The 16,282-nt window shown below is 41.5% G+C and overlaps 1 protein-coding gene across 2 annotated transcripts in view; it reads right to left on the bottom strand.

Annotated features, from left to right (window-relative positions):
• The window catches only part of LOC140685444 (STAM-binding protein-like), a 32,095-nt gene that overhangs the window by 11,571 nt on the left and 4,242 nt on the right, over nt 1–16,282 (bottom strand). For both annotated transcript variants that reach the window (XR_012058874.1, XM_072937472.1), the window contains exons 3-9: nt 8,466–8,541; nt 8,054–8,149; nt 6,566–6,929; nt 5,450–5,574; nt 4,444–4,581; nt 1,476–1,588; nt 826–925 (exon numbers count right to left, since the gene is read on the bottom strand). Coding sequence is in view for 1 of the 2 variants with exons in the window: in XM_072937472.1 (XP_072793573.1) it covers nt 826–925; nt 1,476–1,588; nt 4,444–4,581; nt 5,450–5,574; nt 6,566–6,929; nt 8,054–8,149; nt 8,466–8,541 (1,012 nt within the window). In the remaining variant the exon portion in view is untranslated. The remainder of the gene's footprint in view (nt 1–825; nt 926–1,475; nt 1,589–4,443; nt 4,582–5,449; nt 5,575–6,565; nt 6,930–8,053; nt 8,150–8,465; nt 8,542–16,282) is intronic.

Here is a 16,282-nt window from a genome sequence, read left to right as displayed (position 1 = left end):
CTGAAGTTTTAGTTCTGAGAGTCACATGAAACACCGTTGATAGCTTTTCATAAAACAATTCTTCCAACACTTACAGATTCTCAGATCCCCTCTGGGGTTCTCTCCTAAACAACCCAGTTCCTTCTATGTGACAAGGTTCTAAGTCCCTTTTCCATACTGGTGACTTTTCAGTGAATCCAAAAGAAATAATAATATTCCATGACCTGCATGGAGTGAAGCAATACTATCACATTAGATTCGAGGGGGAAAGTGAAATGTGCTTAATCTTACCACAGTTGAAACTTTAATTCACAGAGTACCACTTGGGGAAAAAAAACTTCCTAAGAAAGTCATAAAAATCCCTGTTATCTAAGCAAAATTCCAAAAGCAAATATACTTTACCTATCTTAAACAGCTTTTTTCCTTTGAATTCAATCTCTTACTGAAGTGCAGACTTAGCAACTGATGTAGATAAAGACGAAAACCCAACATTTAATAAGCAAGCCACTGCACGTGGTACTTTCTGTGATTCCTTCATTTAACCCTGTCAATAACCCTATGAAGTGGGTATTATTATTATATCATCTCCATTTACAGATGAGAAAGCTGTGGTCCAGGAAGGTTAAGTAACTGGATCAGAGACACACAGTCCTTAATAAGCAGAGCTAAGATGCAAACCCCTCCCTGTCCCACACTGCTCCCCCCGAACGTCTACTAGGGAGATGTGGAAAAGCAAGTGACAAGGCTGATCTTCTACGAGGGTCAGAAAGGGCAACACGCCTCGTCAGCTCTGACTGCCCTCCCTGCTTGCAGCACAGCTCCGATTTCTTCTACGTGGATACCTACACAGAAGAGGGGCGGCTCCTTGCTGTGTGGATGAAAGCCCTTCTGGCGACAGGAAGAAATCTCTTCTAGTCCGTGGTCAGTTAGTCTAAAGAATCCAGTTCTGAAACAAGAAAAGGCAGGTCCAGAATCAAGCAAAGGCGTCCCCTCAACCACACACACACAGAGCAGGGCACAGCTCATTGTGAGACAGCTTCACAAGTGCGCCAGCTCACAGGCCTCTTCTCTGGGGAATGCATCAGAGTTAGAGAGCTCATCGCTTCCACCACGCTAGTTTTGCTGGGAGAATTCATAGTTAAAAACCAGGATTTAGAATAAAAAAGAAGTTAACTTTTGGACGTAGTTTATGGATTTTGGAATTCTCTAATCTGAAATCAATCTCTTGAAATTCCTACTGCTTCAAGTCAAACACTTCAAATTTCGTGTGTCCCTTTCTTAGAAAAGCACCTCGGTCATTGCTGTGACACTTTGTAAACCAGTAGACCAGGCTTATTAGGAATAGAGAGCTTAAGAGGAAGCCTTTGGAAAAAGCCAAACAATACCACAATCTATATATTTTATGGAGAACAAGGTCTTAAGAATGGAGACCTTTTCCTGAAGCTTTTCCCCTACTATCTCCTTGTGAAACCCTGAAACGCATCCTGTGTACTTACTCCTGGAACTTGGGGGAACAAACGATGGCTATCGACTCCGGCAGCATCATCTGGTAGGAGCAGTGAGTGTGCAGGTCAACACTGGAGAGGAAGGCAGTCTGTGTGGGATGAGTCTGGGAAGAGAAAAAAAGCCAGGGACCCCTTTAGTGAGAATACACAGCCAAGCCTGGTCCACGAAGGAAAGCAGAGCCAAATAATTCTCAGTAACTTACCATAATCTCCTTAAATACAAAGCCATTAGCAGCCCTGAGGAATAGATCTGAAGTTCCTAGTAAGTAATGAACTTCCTTCCCAGCATTGCAAACAAGTATAGCTTAACGTGAGTCTGTGAAGAGACTCAGTTTCTAACTGACCACCAGGACTTATCTGGCTCCTCACAAGCTCTCTCTACACAATGTCCTACTGGAACAGAAAGCACATGCTGCCCAGCACTTCAACGTGGTAGGCGTCACGGGCTGCACAAGCCACAGTCCGCTGAATGATTCTTCTTCTGGACATACATGTTAAAAGGTCAAGCATGAGTCTGGGGCTCAAAAGGCAAAAAAAGCCAAAGATATGAGAGAAAGACGGTGACTGGGATTTCAGTGGGGAGTTAAATCCACAAAGGACACTGTCTTATTTGGCAAAAGGACTAAGATATTGAAATTTGAGGGAAATCACCATCTAAATTCATTAAAGTTTATCTTTAGTTTATGTACTTTCTTATATGTGTTCTATGTCAAAGATAAAGGTTTTGAAAAAAAATCAAAACAGAACACGTATTTTCACACTAAACCATAAATCAGGCAAACTGTCTCTCAACCTGGCTATTCCTTAAGCCACCATCCCGTCTCTTTCCTTTCCTCTAGGGCTACACTCTTCAAAAAATTAGTGTATACTTCACTATCACGACAACCTCAATCTCCATTACTTCTATTACTTCTTAAACCCTTATAATCTACTCCCACCACTGCCTAAAAACCCCACTAAACTGAGTTCATCAATTATCTCATCAAATCCAACAGGCTCATTCAAGCCTTCATCATTCTGGAGCTCTCCGCAGCGTGGGACATAGTTTAACATCCTGAAGTTTCTTCTTAAAATGTTCCTCCTCCTCTGGCTTCGGTACCTTAATGTTAGCCTCACGCTTCTCTTACATCTCTCTGCTTCATGACTGACTATTCCCTGTGCTCCGCTAGGTGGCCTGTCCTTCAAGCTGTCAGGGAATCTCTTCTTGTTCTCTGCTCTCCTCCAGTTCCTAGGCTTCTAAGGTCAGCTCTACACAGAGGTTTCCCAGTTCCCTTTCCCACCTTGACCTTGTTCCCAAGTTTCAACTGCCTGATAGATACCCCCACTGTCTGACCAGTATCTTAAATTCAACAGACTCAGAACTGAAAACACCATTTGCCCCACTTTCAAGTAAGTTCTCCTACTGAAGCCTCTGTTTCTGCTTGTGAGATGATCACTGCCTGAAATCTCTAAGTCATCGCCTTTAATCATCATCCTCTCTTACTCACTCCCCACATGCTCTTATATCCTACATTTATCTCTTCCTTTCCAAATATGCTGCCATCACCCTAGCTCTCATCATTATGAGATGTTATTACCACACTAATCTCTTAAATGATCTCCCTGTCTCAACCTATGCACTAAAAAGCAGAACTATGCTGTCTGTCCCCCCCAAACCCTCCAGAACACTGTTCCTAATGTATCATGTTAAAGCTTATCCTCTACTGTTTCCTGATAGGAACCACAAACCCCAGCAAGCTGGACCACTCGATGCTCCACGAACGCAGTCTGCCTAGTCCAATGCTGTCCCCCCCATACGGAACTTCCCCCTGGCCCATCTTGTCAGAATTCTAGTAAATCACCCCAGGTGTCATCTCTCCCTCCTCTGAATTCCACAGTGCTGTTCGCACCTCTTGAGGCACTTGCCTCACATGAAGAGCTATGACTTGTCTATTTGTCAATCTTCCTTGTGAGACTAACATCATATCTTACTCAAGTTTGTATCCCCTGGCAGATAAATACAAGTTTTCTACCCCCATGTACTATAATGGAGGACACACAACAGAAGGCAAATATCTGTGAAAGGACACAGGGGCACGGGACAGCCTCACGGGTCAGTATTTCCCAAATTCTAACAGACAAGTACGTGCAATCTTCTCAAATCCAGAAATGAGCTGACTTGTTTGAATGCAACCCTGTCACACAACATGAAAAACAGCTTGGTCTATGAGAATGAGGGGTTGAAAAGGAACAGAAAGAAAAATTAAGAAGTAATCTCTAGAGTTGGGGAGAGTATAGCTCAAGTGGTAGAGCACTTGCCTAGCATACATGAGGTCCTGGGTTCAATCCCCAGTACCTCCTCTGAAAATAAATAAACAAATCTAATTACCTAACCCCCGCCAAAAAAATTTTTTTAAAAAAGAAGTAATCTTTAGAGATGGAATTATGGTTTACCTGAATATTACCAGAAGACTGTATACGATATACAGACACTTGAAAATCACCTATATTGGTGGCCCTTCTGATTTATATAAAGGTATATGCTGCTTTAAGAAAGACCAATGTAAACATCTGAATTAACTTCCTTGGCTCATTTAAAATGTTTTTATTTATATGCCTTTGAGGAACAGCATTCATATATAGTAAGGCATAACCTCTACAGTCAATGTCCACATATGTTCTAGGCTAGCATCCTATCCTCATTCACGTTCACAGGGAAACTGGGACTTTAGGGAAACAAGTTCACTTTTATTACCTTTTTTTAAAAATTAAAAAGCCCTAAGTAGTTTCCAGAAATCAATACTGGAGTGCAAGCAGTTAAGTATGCTAGAGAAGTCAAGTCTGCATCCAGCAGAGGGAAAAACAGTCAGCTAAATAATCTAGCTACAACTCACTTTGCTCCAAGAGAAAAGCAAGCAGTGTGTTTATAACATCATGCGAGAAGAGGAGACGACCCCTCGGAGAGCCCGGAGTTGCTTACATGAATCCAGCCCAGTGTGATGAGACCCTGCTGATCCTGTATGAGGAAAAGCTCCTCTTCGTTCTCCGTGTTGCAGTAATCGGACCCAGCACTTTGCTTGGGGATGAGAACGTGGGTAATGGTAAACTCATTCCTCATCTGTCAAATGAGAAAACAGCTCGTCACAGTCCCCTGGTGTTTAGGCAGCCCCCATCCGTCAGCATCTATACAAGGGAAAGCCCTTCCCCCGGGGTGCGTCTTCTTGGGAGGTGAGTCCTTCAAGTTAGCGGTTCACACCCCTGGCTGCCCACGCGCACTGCCTGGGGCACTCGGCAAAGCCACAGATGCTCACAGCCCTGTGGGAATTTCCTGCTGCAGCCAAACAGGTCTACTCGTGGTTCTTGAGAAGCTCTGGGTACAGCACCATTTCTCTTCCTTTGTTATGTCTAAAGTACTGTGTTTTACTGTTTCTCTAAGCCCTTCCCAACCTTTAAGGTTCAGTTTGAGTCTATTCCACTTTATTCACTAATTTATTCAGCAGTTTAAATGGGTTCTTTAAGCAACTCCATGTAATGATCCTTCCTTCCTCATAATTTGCAGTGTTTGGTTTTGTTTTGTTTTTAGTAAGTCAGCATGCTGCTTAGCTCTTGGTGTGCATCTCCCATCCCTCCTAAGTGCTCGGGTACTTTCTGTGTATACAGGCTATGTGCCTTACATAGTTCACGTTCCCAGGTCCTATCATAAAGCCGATGCTCAAAAACTGATAGACAGGATCTTCCTACCAAGTTTAGAATTAGGCATTTCCTAATACTAATATTAAAATCATCATTCCAATTCAAGGGACTCTGAAAAATCAATCAAATACAGGGTAAGCAAATTCAAGGTGACATTGCACTATGCTGTCCATGGCGCCTTTGGCAGAGGGATAGGCACAAAGGGTAACGGATCCTGGATATCTTCTCTGAGCGTCACAGGCCGAGAGGGAAGAAACAGTGTCAGCTCAGGAAAGCTTTTTTTTTTTTTTTACCAGTTTTCCACAGAGAATTCCACAGGTCTCTACTCCCCGGGCAGTGTTGGCACTGGCCAGCTGGAGAAACTGGGGGCAGAGCTTCCCAGGTACCACCACGTGGCGCAGTCCATTGATTGTGGGGGCTGTGATGGAGAAAGAAGGAAAGTCTGAGCCCTGGGGCAGAGCCTCCCCAAGCAGACCTCCGAGCAATGCCAGATCACTGGGGTCCCCCCAACTGTAAGAAGTAAATGGCAAAAAAAAAGGGGGGGCTGCAAAGTCTCTCCAACCTCTGGCCACAACCATTGGGAGTACGCTATTTCAAGAACAGAAAAGAGGCTTTAATCATTCAAGTTAAGACAAGGGTAAACTACCACTTAAAAGAAGCTTCTGAGCTGTTCAGGAATAACAGTGAGAGACAATCCTGCCGAGTACATGGGGAGAACCTGAAGGCCAGGCTTCAGAGTCCAGCACCCCTCGCCCACTCTTACACTGTCCTTTCAGGTGGATCTTTTGTAAAGCTGAATTCCTTAAATGACTACTTGAAAGACAATTCCTAACAAAAAGATTTATTCTAATAACCAAGGCATACTCAACATTTTTCTCAGATAGCTGTTCACTGGTGAGAGGAGGAAAGACTCAACAGTTTTTATGGCTAGACTGAATTATCCCTGACTACATACAATATTTACCTTGCGTAAGCTCCTTAAGGATTAGGAATGTTTGCAGGGCAAGCACAAGTCAGTAGCTCTCTTTTATCTTTTAAAAGGCAGTTGTTGAATTACAAAGTAGTACTATAAATGTCAAATTTCCTTTACAGAAGGTCAACAGTGGTCTCTAGTTCACTGGACATTTCAAATCTCTGTAGAACTCTTAAGAGCTGAAGGTCTGACTTTCAAGGATATTATTAGCTCTTCGGAAAATCGACCTGGCTCAGGTAAGTTATATGGCTTAAGCTAAGGCCACTATATAATACAGCTGTGATAGAACACAGCATGGTAATACTGATCGATGGATTTCTGTGACCAGAGCCTAATAAATGGGTCATGGAGGTAATTTTAGGCTGAATCCCCGAGAATGACACTCTGCTTGGCTGAAGCTGAGATGGAAGAGGACGTGAACAAATGGACTCACTACCTGCTGAGTTGCTCAGCGCTCCGGGTTTCAAGGACCTGTCCACTACAGGTGGCTTGGCAGGCCGTACAGTTGTATTACAGTCCGAAGGCTGCGTGGATATGACAGGCGCCATGGGGAGGACATCGAGGGGGGGCTTCTCCAAGTCAGGTATCAGTGGGCCACCCAGGCCAGGGTCCACCTTCTCAAACTCCTGTACAATTTTCAGTCGTTCTTTCTCGAGCTCCTGGTTCCGGATCATCTCCTCAAAGGCATGGAATTGTTCCTGCTCCAACTGTTGCTGCTTCTGCTGTGCAACCCTCTGTTTTTCCTTCTCCAGCTCTTGCTGGATGGCTACGTTCCGGGCGAATTCTTCCGCTTCCCTCTTCTACGAAGAAAGAACAGGAGTTAGGCTAACACTTTACACTCAGGGGATTTCACACCTTAGGAGGACGAGGCTTTCCAGCAGGGAGATTTCCCCAAATGCGCTTCTGCTGTAGCCTGATTTCCTGACACACAATTCATGCTTCCCTCAGTACCTCTACACCCACTCCTGCCTTTCTGAGAGTCCCTGTAAACCTATTCTTCAAGAACAGTTAAAGTCCCTATCCTCTCAAGACACTTTCCAATGACTCTAACTAATGCATTTTCTTCTCTACCAAAATCCCAATGCAACTTACTGTCTGCACCTCATAATCTGTGCCACACAATTTCATTCTCTAAGTGCGCCGCCTTGTATACATTGTTTCCCAAGTAAGGCTGTGAAATAGAACCAAATCCCAGCTTACACCTGCTCTGGTGGGAGTCTCTATTCAATTTTAACCCAAAATGAAGCCTCTGAAATTTTTCTGGTGGTCAGTACAATATAGAGTAGCATTTTAACAAGAAATATCAAGCAACAATCTGCTTCATGAAGGTTTTCACTCATTCGGTACCTTAGAAACACACTGCTGTGTACCTCCCTGCCAGGGTTCAGCATCAGAGTCCAGAAGAGAGCTAACACAGTGCCACGGAATACCGTGGGAGTGCCTGCAGTGTGTATTCTCATCTGCCACAGGCCACTGACACTGCCTTGGGAGTTTTTCCATGTGCTTTAACTGAGTCTTACAAACAAGAATCACTTGAAAATAGCTTGGAAAAACACCCCAATTATAATAAACAGGTATAACCTGTTTCAAATATAACCAAATGTGAATCAAATCTCCCCAAATTCGCTGAGCTAAAACCCCTCTGTTTTAGTGACAGTTTTCTTTGTTCTTAGGTTCTCACTCTAGACACAGCAGACAAGCAATAGATTTTCTGTCCCTCAAGTCATCTTCTTGGACAAGCAGGCTAAATCTGTACCAAAATCCTCAGCTTAAACACCTTTCTTGAGTTTCTGGCCTTTGTCCAAAAAAAATAAAACATTACATTAAAATCAAAGGATCTACTGAAATGTCATATCAGAATCCTAGGGCACACAGCCTAAGAAACCAAAATAATTTCCTTTTTTTTTTGCTGTTACATACTCACTTTTTCTTCATTATATTCTGCATATTCTTTGGTATATCGTTTTAACAGTTCTGCCTTCAGCTCTTCTGCTTTGGGAAATGCAATCTCCTTTAATTTCTGAGACACGAAATCAAAAACTGAGGGTTAGAATAATTCCCAGCTAATTAAGTAGAGAAGTAAAAAGACTTAAGTCAACTTGACAATGGCAACAATGTTCCTAAAAACATTTAAATAATTTAAATTTAAATTTAAGTTAATTTAAAATACCCCCTATACCATACCTGATACTTCATGACTGATCTAATGAAATGGCCTTATGTCCTATTTGCAGGTGTTGATGCTCAGATGCAGACACGGCTGCTACTTGTACCTAGCAGTTAGTCTGTGCCGCCGTGAAGCTTTTAGATGGCCATCAGTGAGTGTGAAGACTCACCTTTACTGTGTCTTTCTTTTCAGGGATGACAGCCGATTTGTAATCTCGATGCTTTGGTAGTTTCTCAATAAAGAGCCTAAGGGAACAGATCAGAATGACTGTGATGCAAAGAAAATGTCCAAATGTCCAAAAGACTCCGAAACAATGCAGCTCGCTGATCCCACTGCGACTACGTGATGGGTCTGCAGACATGCATGGCTAACAGGCACACCCTGACAGCCCACGTTCCCCACCCATCTCCAGCCCTGTAAGGACCAGCAGAGTGTTGTCCTCTTCTCCCAAATCAGGTGTGCCGCAGCAAACACTAGACTCCTACTACAGAAAAGATGGGGGGAAAAGCCTATCCTGTGCCCAAAAATAGACCTCTGAAGAAGATTCTTTTCTTGTTGGGACAGTGACAGGCTTCCAAAGGAAAAGGTTTCTGTCACAAATCATTCTTCAGAGAACGGTTTGGCAGCCAAGGGCAGGAGGCTAAGAGAAAAACCGTGTTCTTTTACTAGTCTTAGCTCTGTGTGACTTTTAATGTTGGCTTTTTTCTTTAGAACTCATATTATTTCCAAGAAGAATACTCCCTGCATCAGACTAAGCACTGAGATGCTTAGATAGTACATGTGCTGTATGTGTGTAACATGTGCGTGTTACACGTGTGATTGCATCATCATCTCTGAGGAAAAATGCTGAGAGAAACACGGCGCTAGATTTTCTCTTTCAGTTCTTGTCCTTGGCTGGAAAGCTCAGTGGGAAAAATAAACTGAATCAATTCATAGACCTCTAACATTTATGATGTCTATTTGGGGACAGTGAAAACAAGCAGAGATTCAGTAACTTGTCATAGTCAAAAGTGGCGAGTTCAGAATTTCAATGCCAGCAGGCCAGCTCCAGTGTCTACTCCCAGCCACTAGATCATACTGCCTCCTCATGGCTCCTGGGATGTCCAGAACTGTTGGAGGGGTTCTGAACAAAAATGTCTTTTAATTGAATTAAGTTGTAACAAACACAAACTGAGACCCAAAACAAATAAATTAAGGGTAGCTTGGCCACAGCCATGAAATACTATAATATAGTTGGGATTAAGTGACTCTCCTACTTTCTGCCCATGGGTAGGAGTAAATGAAGGGGGAAACCTCAGTAAAGGGAAAGAAGAAGATCCCCACCAAAGCAGATCCCTCAACAGATACGCTGTCCTCCTTCAGTTCTGTATTAGTCACGTGAAAATTTCATTTCAATCCAATTTGACAAGGCCTCTTGGGCAGGGATGAATTCCAAGCTAATTCTAAAAAAATCTTTCTTTGGGTTCATGAAAAATGTATAAAAGTTTCCCTGAAGTCCATACTTGAAACAAACACAGATTCATTTTCAACCATAAAGACCTGAAGAGGATATTAAGATAAATAAGACAAAGGTCTTGTGTTCAAGAGATCTGTAATTCAGGGACTGTGAAGACCAAGGTACGTGTTCACTACCTTCAACAGGCTGAGTGTTCTCAACTAATACTGCCATGCCATTTAAACACCATGCTTTATTTTCACTTACGCTCTCAGCCTGAAGAACTCTAAAGTTCCCGAGGGCCAGAGATTTCTGTGTCTCATGCTTCTTTGTTTATTCCTCTAAAGCCAGCACAGTGCCTTGTATGAAGAGGCACTGAATACACAGCTGATGAACAAAACTGTCCTAAAAAACTTGGATGAGCTGAGTGAAAAAACAAAGTGTAAAAAAGTATAATAATATATAACTTATGTGTAAGAAAGGGGAAAATTACACAGAGGCGTATCTTGGAGATATTGCAGGTTTGGTTGCAGACCACTGCAATAAAGCAAATGTTGCTATAAAGTGAGTCACAGAAATTTTTTGGTTTCCCAGTGCTTATAAAAGTATGCTTACACTATACTGTAGTCTATTTAGTGTGCAACAGCAGTATGTCTAAAAAAGAGCATACTTTAATTAAAATACTTTATTGCTGAAAAATGCTAACCATCATCTGACAATGCAAGGTTGCCACAAATCATCAATTTGTAAAAAATGCAGCACCTGCAAAGTGCAATAAAATGAAGTATGCCTGTATGTTTGTATACGTATTTACTTATTTTGCTTATAAATATATAAAGTAATGCAGGAAGTATATACAGAAACTAATAAAAGTAGAGGGCAGGGGAAATAGAGCAGATAATACAAGACTGAAAAGTGAAACTTTTCACCAAATATACCTTTTTTCTGTTATTCTGATTTTGAACCATGTAATGAAAACTAGTTTACAAGCAAAGATAAAACTCCCAGACCTGAACATGAATACCTTTCTCTTATTTCAGTAACTGCAGTCAATTTTCTGAATGGGGACATATGGGCAGAAGGGTCTCCTGAAAACAGAATGGGCAACATAACCCATTGCCTGTACTGGAGGCAAAAGGGCTTCGTGTTAGGACAGCAAGCTGTGGAGCCACTGTGTTTAGGTTCAAATTCTGACTTTAACCACTTACTAGCTGTGTGACCTCTGGCACCATCCTTCAGTTTCTCTCTCTCTCTCTCTCTATATATATATAAAAATTATAAATATGGAGACAAACTAAGACTACCTGAAAGGGTTGCTAAGACACTAAAAATTTTAAAAAACAAATAAATAAAGTGCTGAGCACAGTGCCTACCACATAGCCAATATCTACTATATGTTTATGTGATTGTTTTTACCAATAAACAAAAATGTAAGCAGGAAGAAAAGGTGAAGATGTTAACAGCAGGGTCAGAAATTTTCTAAGCAGAGACTAGCTGTGGCCCAGATGTATACTGTTCTCTGGGTTATATCTGGTTGCAGCCTAGAGAGAGGAAATATACCAAAGCAAACAAAGGTGCGTTGGCAAAAACACAAGCAAAACAACTCAACAGAACAACAGAAAAAGGGAGATACACAGAAAAGTAAATACAAAAGGTAAGTAACTATTTAAAACGGTACTCAACTTTACTTATAAATGAAGGAAATTCAAAACAGGATGAGATACCATTTTCATCTATCAGATTGGCAAAGACCTAAAAGTTGATTACAACCAGTGTAGGCAAGGGCAGAGAGAAATAGGTGTCCTTACACACTCTTAGCAGGACTATAATTTGATAACACCTTTCTTCTTAGGGGAGGCAGGGGAGTGGGAGATGAGCATTTAAAATTTTAAATGTCTACACCCTTTAAACTCACAATGCTACCTCTGTGAGTATAGCCTACACAATAACACAAAATATATGTATGACTATTCAATACCGAATTGTTTGCAAAAGTAGGGAAAACTGAAAACCTAAATGTCTATCAGCAGGGGATTATTTAATAAATTATGGTGTACCCAAATGTGAAAAACAACATAATCACTCACTCATTCATTCAACAAATATTTATTGAGCATCTACTACGTGGCCAGACATTACTGTGGGGATTTGGCAGTGAATGACTCAGTCACAGGTTCATTCCCATCAGAGTGTACATTACAGTGGAGGAACAGACAATAAACAGAAGAAAAAGTATACAGATAACCAATGCTAGGAAAAAGTCATTAATAGAGAAGGAGACAGGAAGGGACAGCGGAGGAACTGACATTTTAGATAGGGCAGCTAAGAAAGGCATCACTGAAAAGGTGGCATTTAAGTAAGGACTGGAAGAGTGAGCCATGAAGAAGTCTGGAATAAGACTGTTCCCGGCAGAGGAAAGAGCCCTAAGGCAAAATGAGATGGATCAGCATGTCCTGATTTCAGAAGATACAACTGTTAAGAAAGCAAGTCACAGAAAAGAATGTATTATACGATCTCAATCATGCTTTAAGAAAAAAAGATAAACACATGGGCTCACGTGCTTGCACAGGCATAAACACGTTCTTAATAAACACACAAACACAGAGGAAACGTAACGGTGATTACCTCTGGTGAATGGGAATTTTTTTCACTTTAATATTTTCCTTGCTGTATGGTTTGAAAAACATTTTTAATCAGGAACAGACATTAATTTTACATAAAAACAACTACTTCAAAAAGTCAAGCAGAAATTCTGTAACATGGATGTATTAAGGGCTCTAATTTCTTCCAATCTTAAAAGTTAGTTAGCCGAGTAAGCGTGATCACAGATGAAAACCCTCTGCGGTCCATAACCCCCAACCTGGGGGTCAGCATTTTCTATGCAGGTGACAGACCACTTCCAGAAAGCAGGTTTGTATTGCGGGAGGCTCACAGCAGACCGGAGTTGCCTAAGTCCTCTGTAACTCTCCTCTCTGTGGCCTAGTCAATGACCATAAAAAGCTGTGAAAGAATCCACTGCCTGGATTATTGTCTGTGCTCACCATGAAAATATGTACTGATTTAATATGCTGAGGCTCTTTCTTCTCTGGTGGGGTCTGCAAAAGGCAAAGCATTCCTAGAGCAGGGAAAGTCTCTGCGGGGGGAAATGTGCTTGAGATCATTAGGACACCTCACTACTTGAGGGAAAAGAACAAACATGCCTTTTAAGCTCCTGAATTAAAGTACCCACAAAAGGTCTAGCACAGTGACTCAGTCATGGGGGGAGGCAGAGGAGTGGTGAGGCAGAGGCCTACCCCTCTCCTTCCTCTCTCCTTAGTCATAATAATTGCCAAAGTGAGCTGTTCTTACTGACGGCAATAAACCAAGGAAAATGTGGTAGAAAAACAGACCAAGAATACTGAGCTAGAACTTTTTTTGTACCTCCCAGGCCTTGTCAGTTCACAGAATCAAAATTAGGGTCTTGAAGATATCTGCGAGAAAAATGAAGGTAGCTACATTTATTGATTCAGGGCAAGCCAATCCAACAAAGTCCCAAAGTAAACCCCAGATCTGACGAATTAAGTGAATGTGCTGCTACCTTCTGCCCTCCTCTCACTCGACTCTCCTCTGTGCCAGGCTCATCACGTTTAATGGTCCTGTGGGCAGAGCAGCTCACACAGGGACAGACTCCCTGCACAGGTCTTGTTAACACTGATATGCAGATCACTCAAAGAAATACCATATTACCGAAAAATATCAGTGCCTTAAGTTTCTGTGTAGTCTTAATCCTACTACCCTCTTGCCTATTTAGGGGTTTACTTCTACACTGATCGCTCTCTTTTCTGTACCATCAGCCTCTCCATCTCCACAGTATCCCTTCTATCAGCAGAAAAAAAAAAATATGCTCTAGAATCTCCCACCTTAAAATACACATACACACACAATCATGTACTCCCTGCCCGCCTTCAATTACTTTCTCAGGTTTCCACTTTACTTCCTATTCAAACTTCTCCAAAGAGTTTTCTCTGTCAGGGCTTGGCACACTATGGCTAGTAGGTCAAATCCAGCTTGCCATCTGTTTTTGTAAATAAAGTTTTACAGGAACATAGCCACACCCATTCACTCATGTATTATCTATGTCTTGCTTTCACACTACAGAGTGGAGGTTGCAACAGAGATTAAACTGCCTGCAAAGCCAAAAATATTTACTATCTGGCCCTTTTACAGAAAAAGTTTGCCAATCTCTGGACTATACTCAGGGTCTCTATTTTCTTATTGTCTGTTCACATTTCAATCCACTCCAATTTAGTGTCTCTTTAATCTTCCAGTGAAATTGCTTACCAAGATTACCAATCACATCATGACATCAAACCAAATCCTCACCCAGCTGACACAGTTGGCCACTGTCCTGAAAATACTGACCTCTTTTGGTTCCCATGACATCATTCTCTCCTGGACCTCCTCCTGCCTCCCGAATCTCCCTTCAAAGTCCCCTCTACTGGCCCCTCCCTCCACTAAGCAACCCTGGGGCTCCATCCTACGCTCCCTTTCTTCTCATGCTACAGTCTCATTAGCAAGGTTTCTTGATCTTATTGTCCTGGATCCTTCTGACATCTGATGAAGCCTCTGGATCCTTCTCAGAATAATTTTTTAAAGATACAAAATATGAAGGCGTACAAAAAAACCCAAATCTACTGTAATAGTTTTCAAAATATTAAAAATTATAATATGTGCTTATTTATGTATTATAAACACATTAAAAAACAGGATCTAGTTGTAGGTTTAACAATTGTGTACTGTATATACAATGGAATACTACTCAGCCATAAAAACCGACAACATAATGCCATTTGCAGCAACATGGATGCTCCTGGAGAATGTCATTCTAGGTGAAGTAAGCCAGAAAGAGGAAGAAAAATACCATATGAGATCGCTCATATGTGGAATCTAAAAAACAAAAACAAAAACAAACAAACAAACAAACAAAAACAAAGCGTAAATACAGGACAGAAATAGACTCATAGACAGAGAATACAGACTTGTGGTTGCCAGGGGGGTGGAGGGTGGGAAGCAATAGACTGGGATTTCAAAATTGTAGAACAGATAAACAAGATTACACTGTATAGCACAGGGAAATATACACAAAATGTTATGAAAACTCACAGAGAAAAAAATGTGACAATGAGTGTGTATATGTCCATGAATGACTGAAAAATTGTGCTGAACACTGGAATTTGACACAACACTGTAAAGTGATTATAAATCAATAAAAAATGTTAAAAAAATAATTGTGTACTGTAATTCTCAAGTGGTGATAAGAATAAATGCTATTTTGAGATACAGCAACAATTATAATGTAATATGAAAATACCCTGATTTCTATTGGTGACAAAATTATAAATATTAATACTACTGTGGTTTGAGGCTTACATTCAAAATTGAAGGAAATGCTAAATTTCAGTTAGAGATTAGTAAAAACAAGAAAAGTTTTTCCCAATCAAGTTCTTGGACCCTGAATTCTACCAGTGAATGAATCCCTGTGGGGTTCCCGGACTCCAGATTAAGAACCTCAGCACTAGAAGGTCTCAGCAGTTCTCATGGCTTCAGAACCAACTACCCGTTGAGGACTCCTGGGCTTGTATCTCCAACCCAGACCTCTCCTGAGCTCAGACTGCTACATCCAACCTCCTACTGCTCATCTCTACTTGGATATCTCACAGATACCTTAAGCTTAATACCTTAACACTTCAAAAAGCCAGGCCTCCCCTCTAGAATCTCCCCAATACCCAACCCCTTTTGGACACCACATCTCTCCATCTCAATAAATGGACCAACATCCTAAGTTACTCAAAGCAGTAACTGAGGTCAACCTTGATACCATCTTCTTTCCCAAATTACCAGGACGTTCCATGGACTCTATCTGCTCCCTTCCAGGCCACCATGCGCCTTCAAGCCACCAGTCTCTCTCTTGAACTGTTGTTAGGAGTTGCCTAACTAATCTCCCTGCCTTCTTTTAACACTCCCTCCACCATTTACCACCTAGCAGCCAAAATGTATATTTTTAAAATATAAGTAAGGTTAGGTCACAACCTCACTTAAAACTTCTCAGTGGCTTTCTACTGCTCTCAAGATAAAATGTAAAGTCCCTACCATGGTCTGTAAGATCCTGCAGGATTCAGCCACGCCTGCCTCCCCAACTTCCTCTGTAGCCCTTGTCCCTCTTCACCTGCTGTACTCCAAACACAATGACCTTTCGATCCCTAGACCACACTAAGGTCTTTCCTACCTAAGAGCTTCCAAAAACATAGTTGCATCTGTTCTAAATGGTATGCTTTAGGCTCTTGGAATGACCAGCTCTATAGCACCCTTCAAGTTTCAGTGTAAATCTTACTTTCTCAGATAGCTCTTATTCTATTTAATTTCCCTATTTCCTTGTTTTGGGGACTGTGTACTTATTTCTTTACTTGTGACTATCTTCTCCCATAACCATAATAAAGGGCCATTTTACTTATTATTTGTACAGTGTCAAGCAGTTAGTAGGTATACACAATACGTATTTGCTGAATGAATTT

The sequence above is a fragment of the Vicugna pacos genome, chromosome 15 (genome assembly GCF_048564905.1).
Source record: "Vicugna pacos chromosome 15, VicPac4, whole genome shotgun sequence".
Lineage (NCBI taxonomy): Eukaryota > Metazoa > Chordata > Mammalia > Artiodactyla > Camelidae > Vicugna > Vicugna pacos.
The sequence above is the reverse complement of the archived record's forward strand: the minus strand, read 5'-3'. Positions and strand labels throughout refer to the sequence as shown.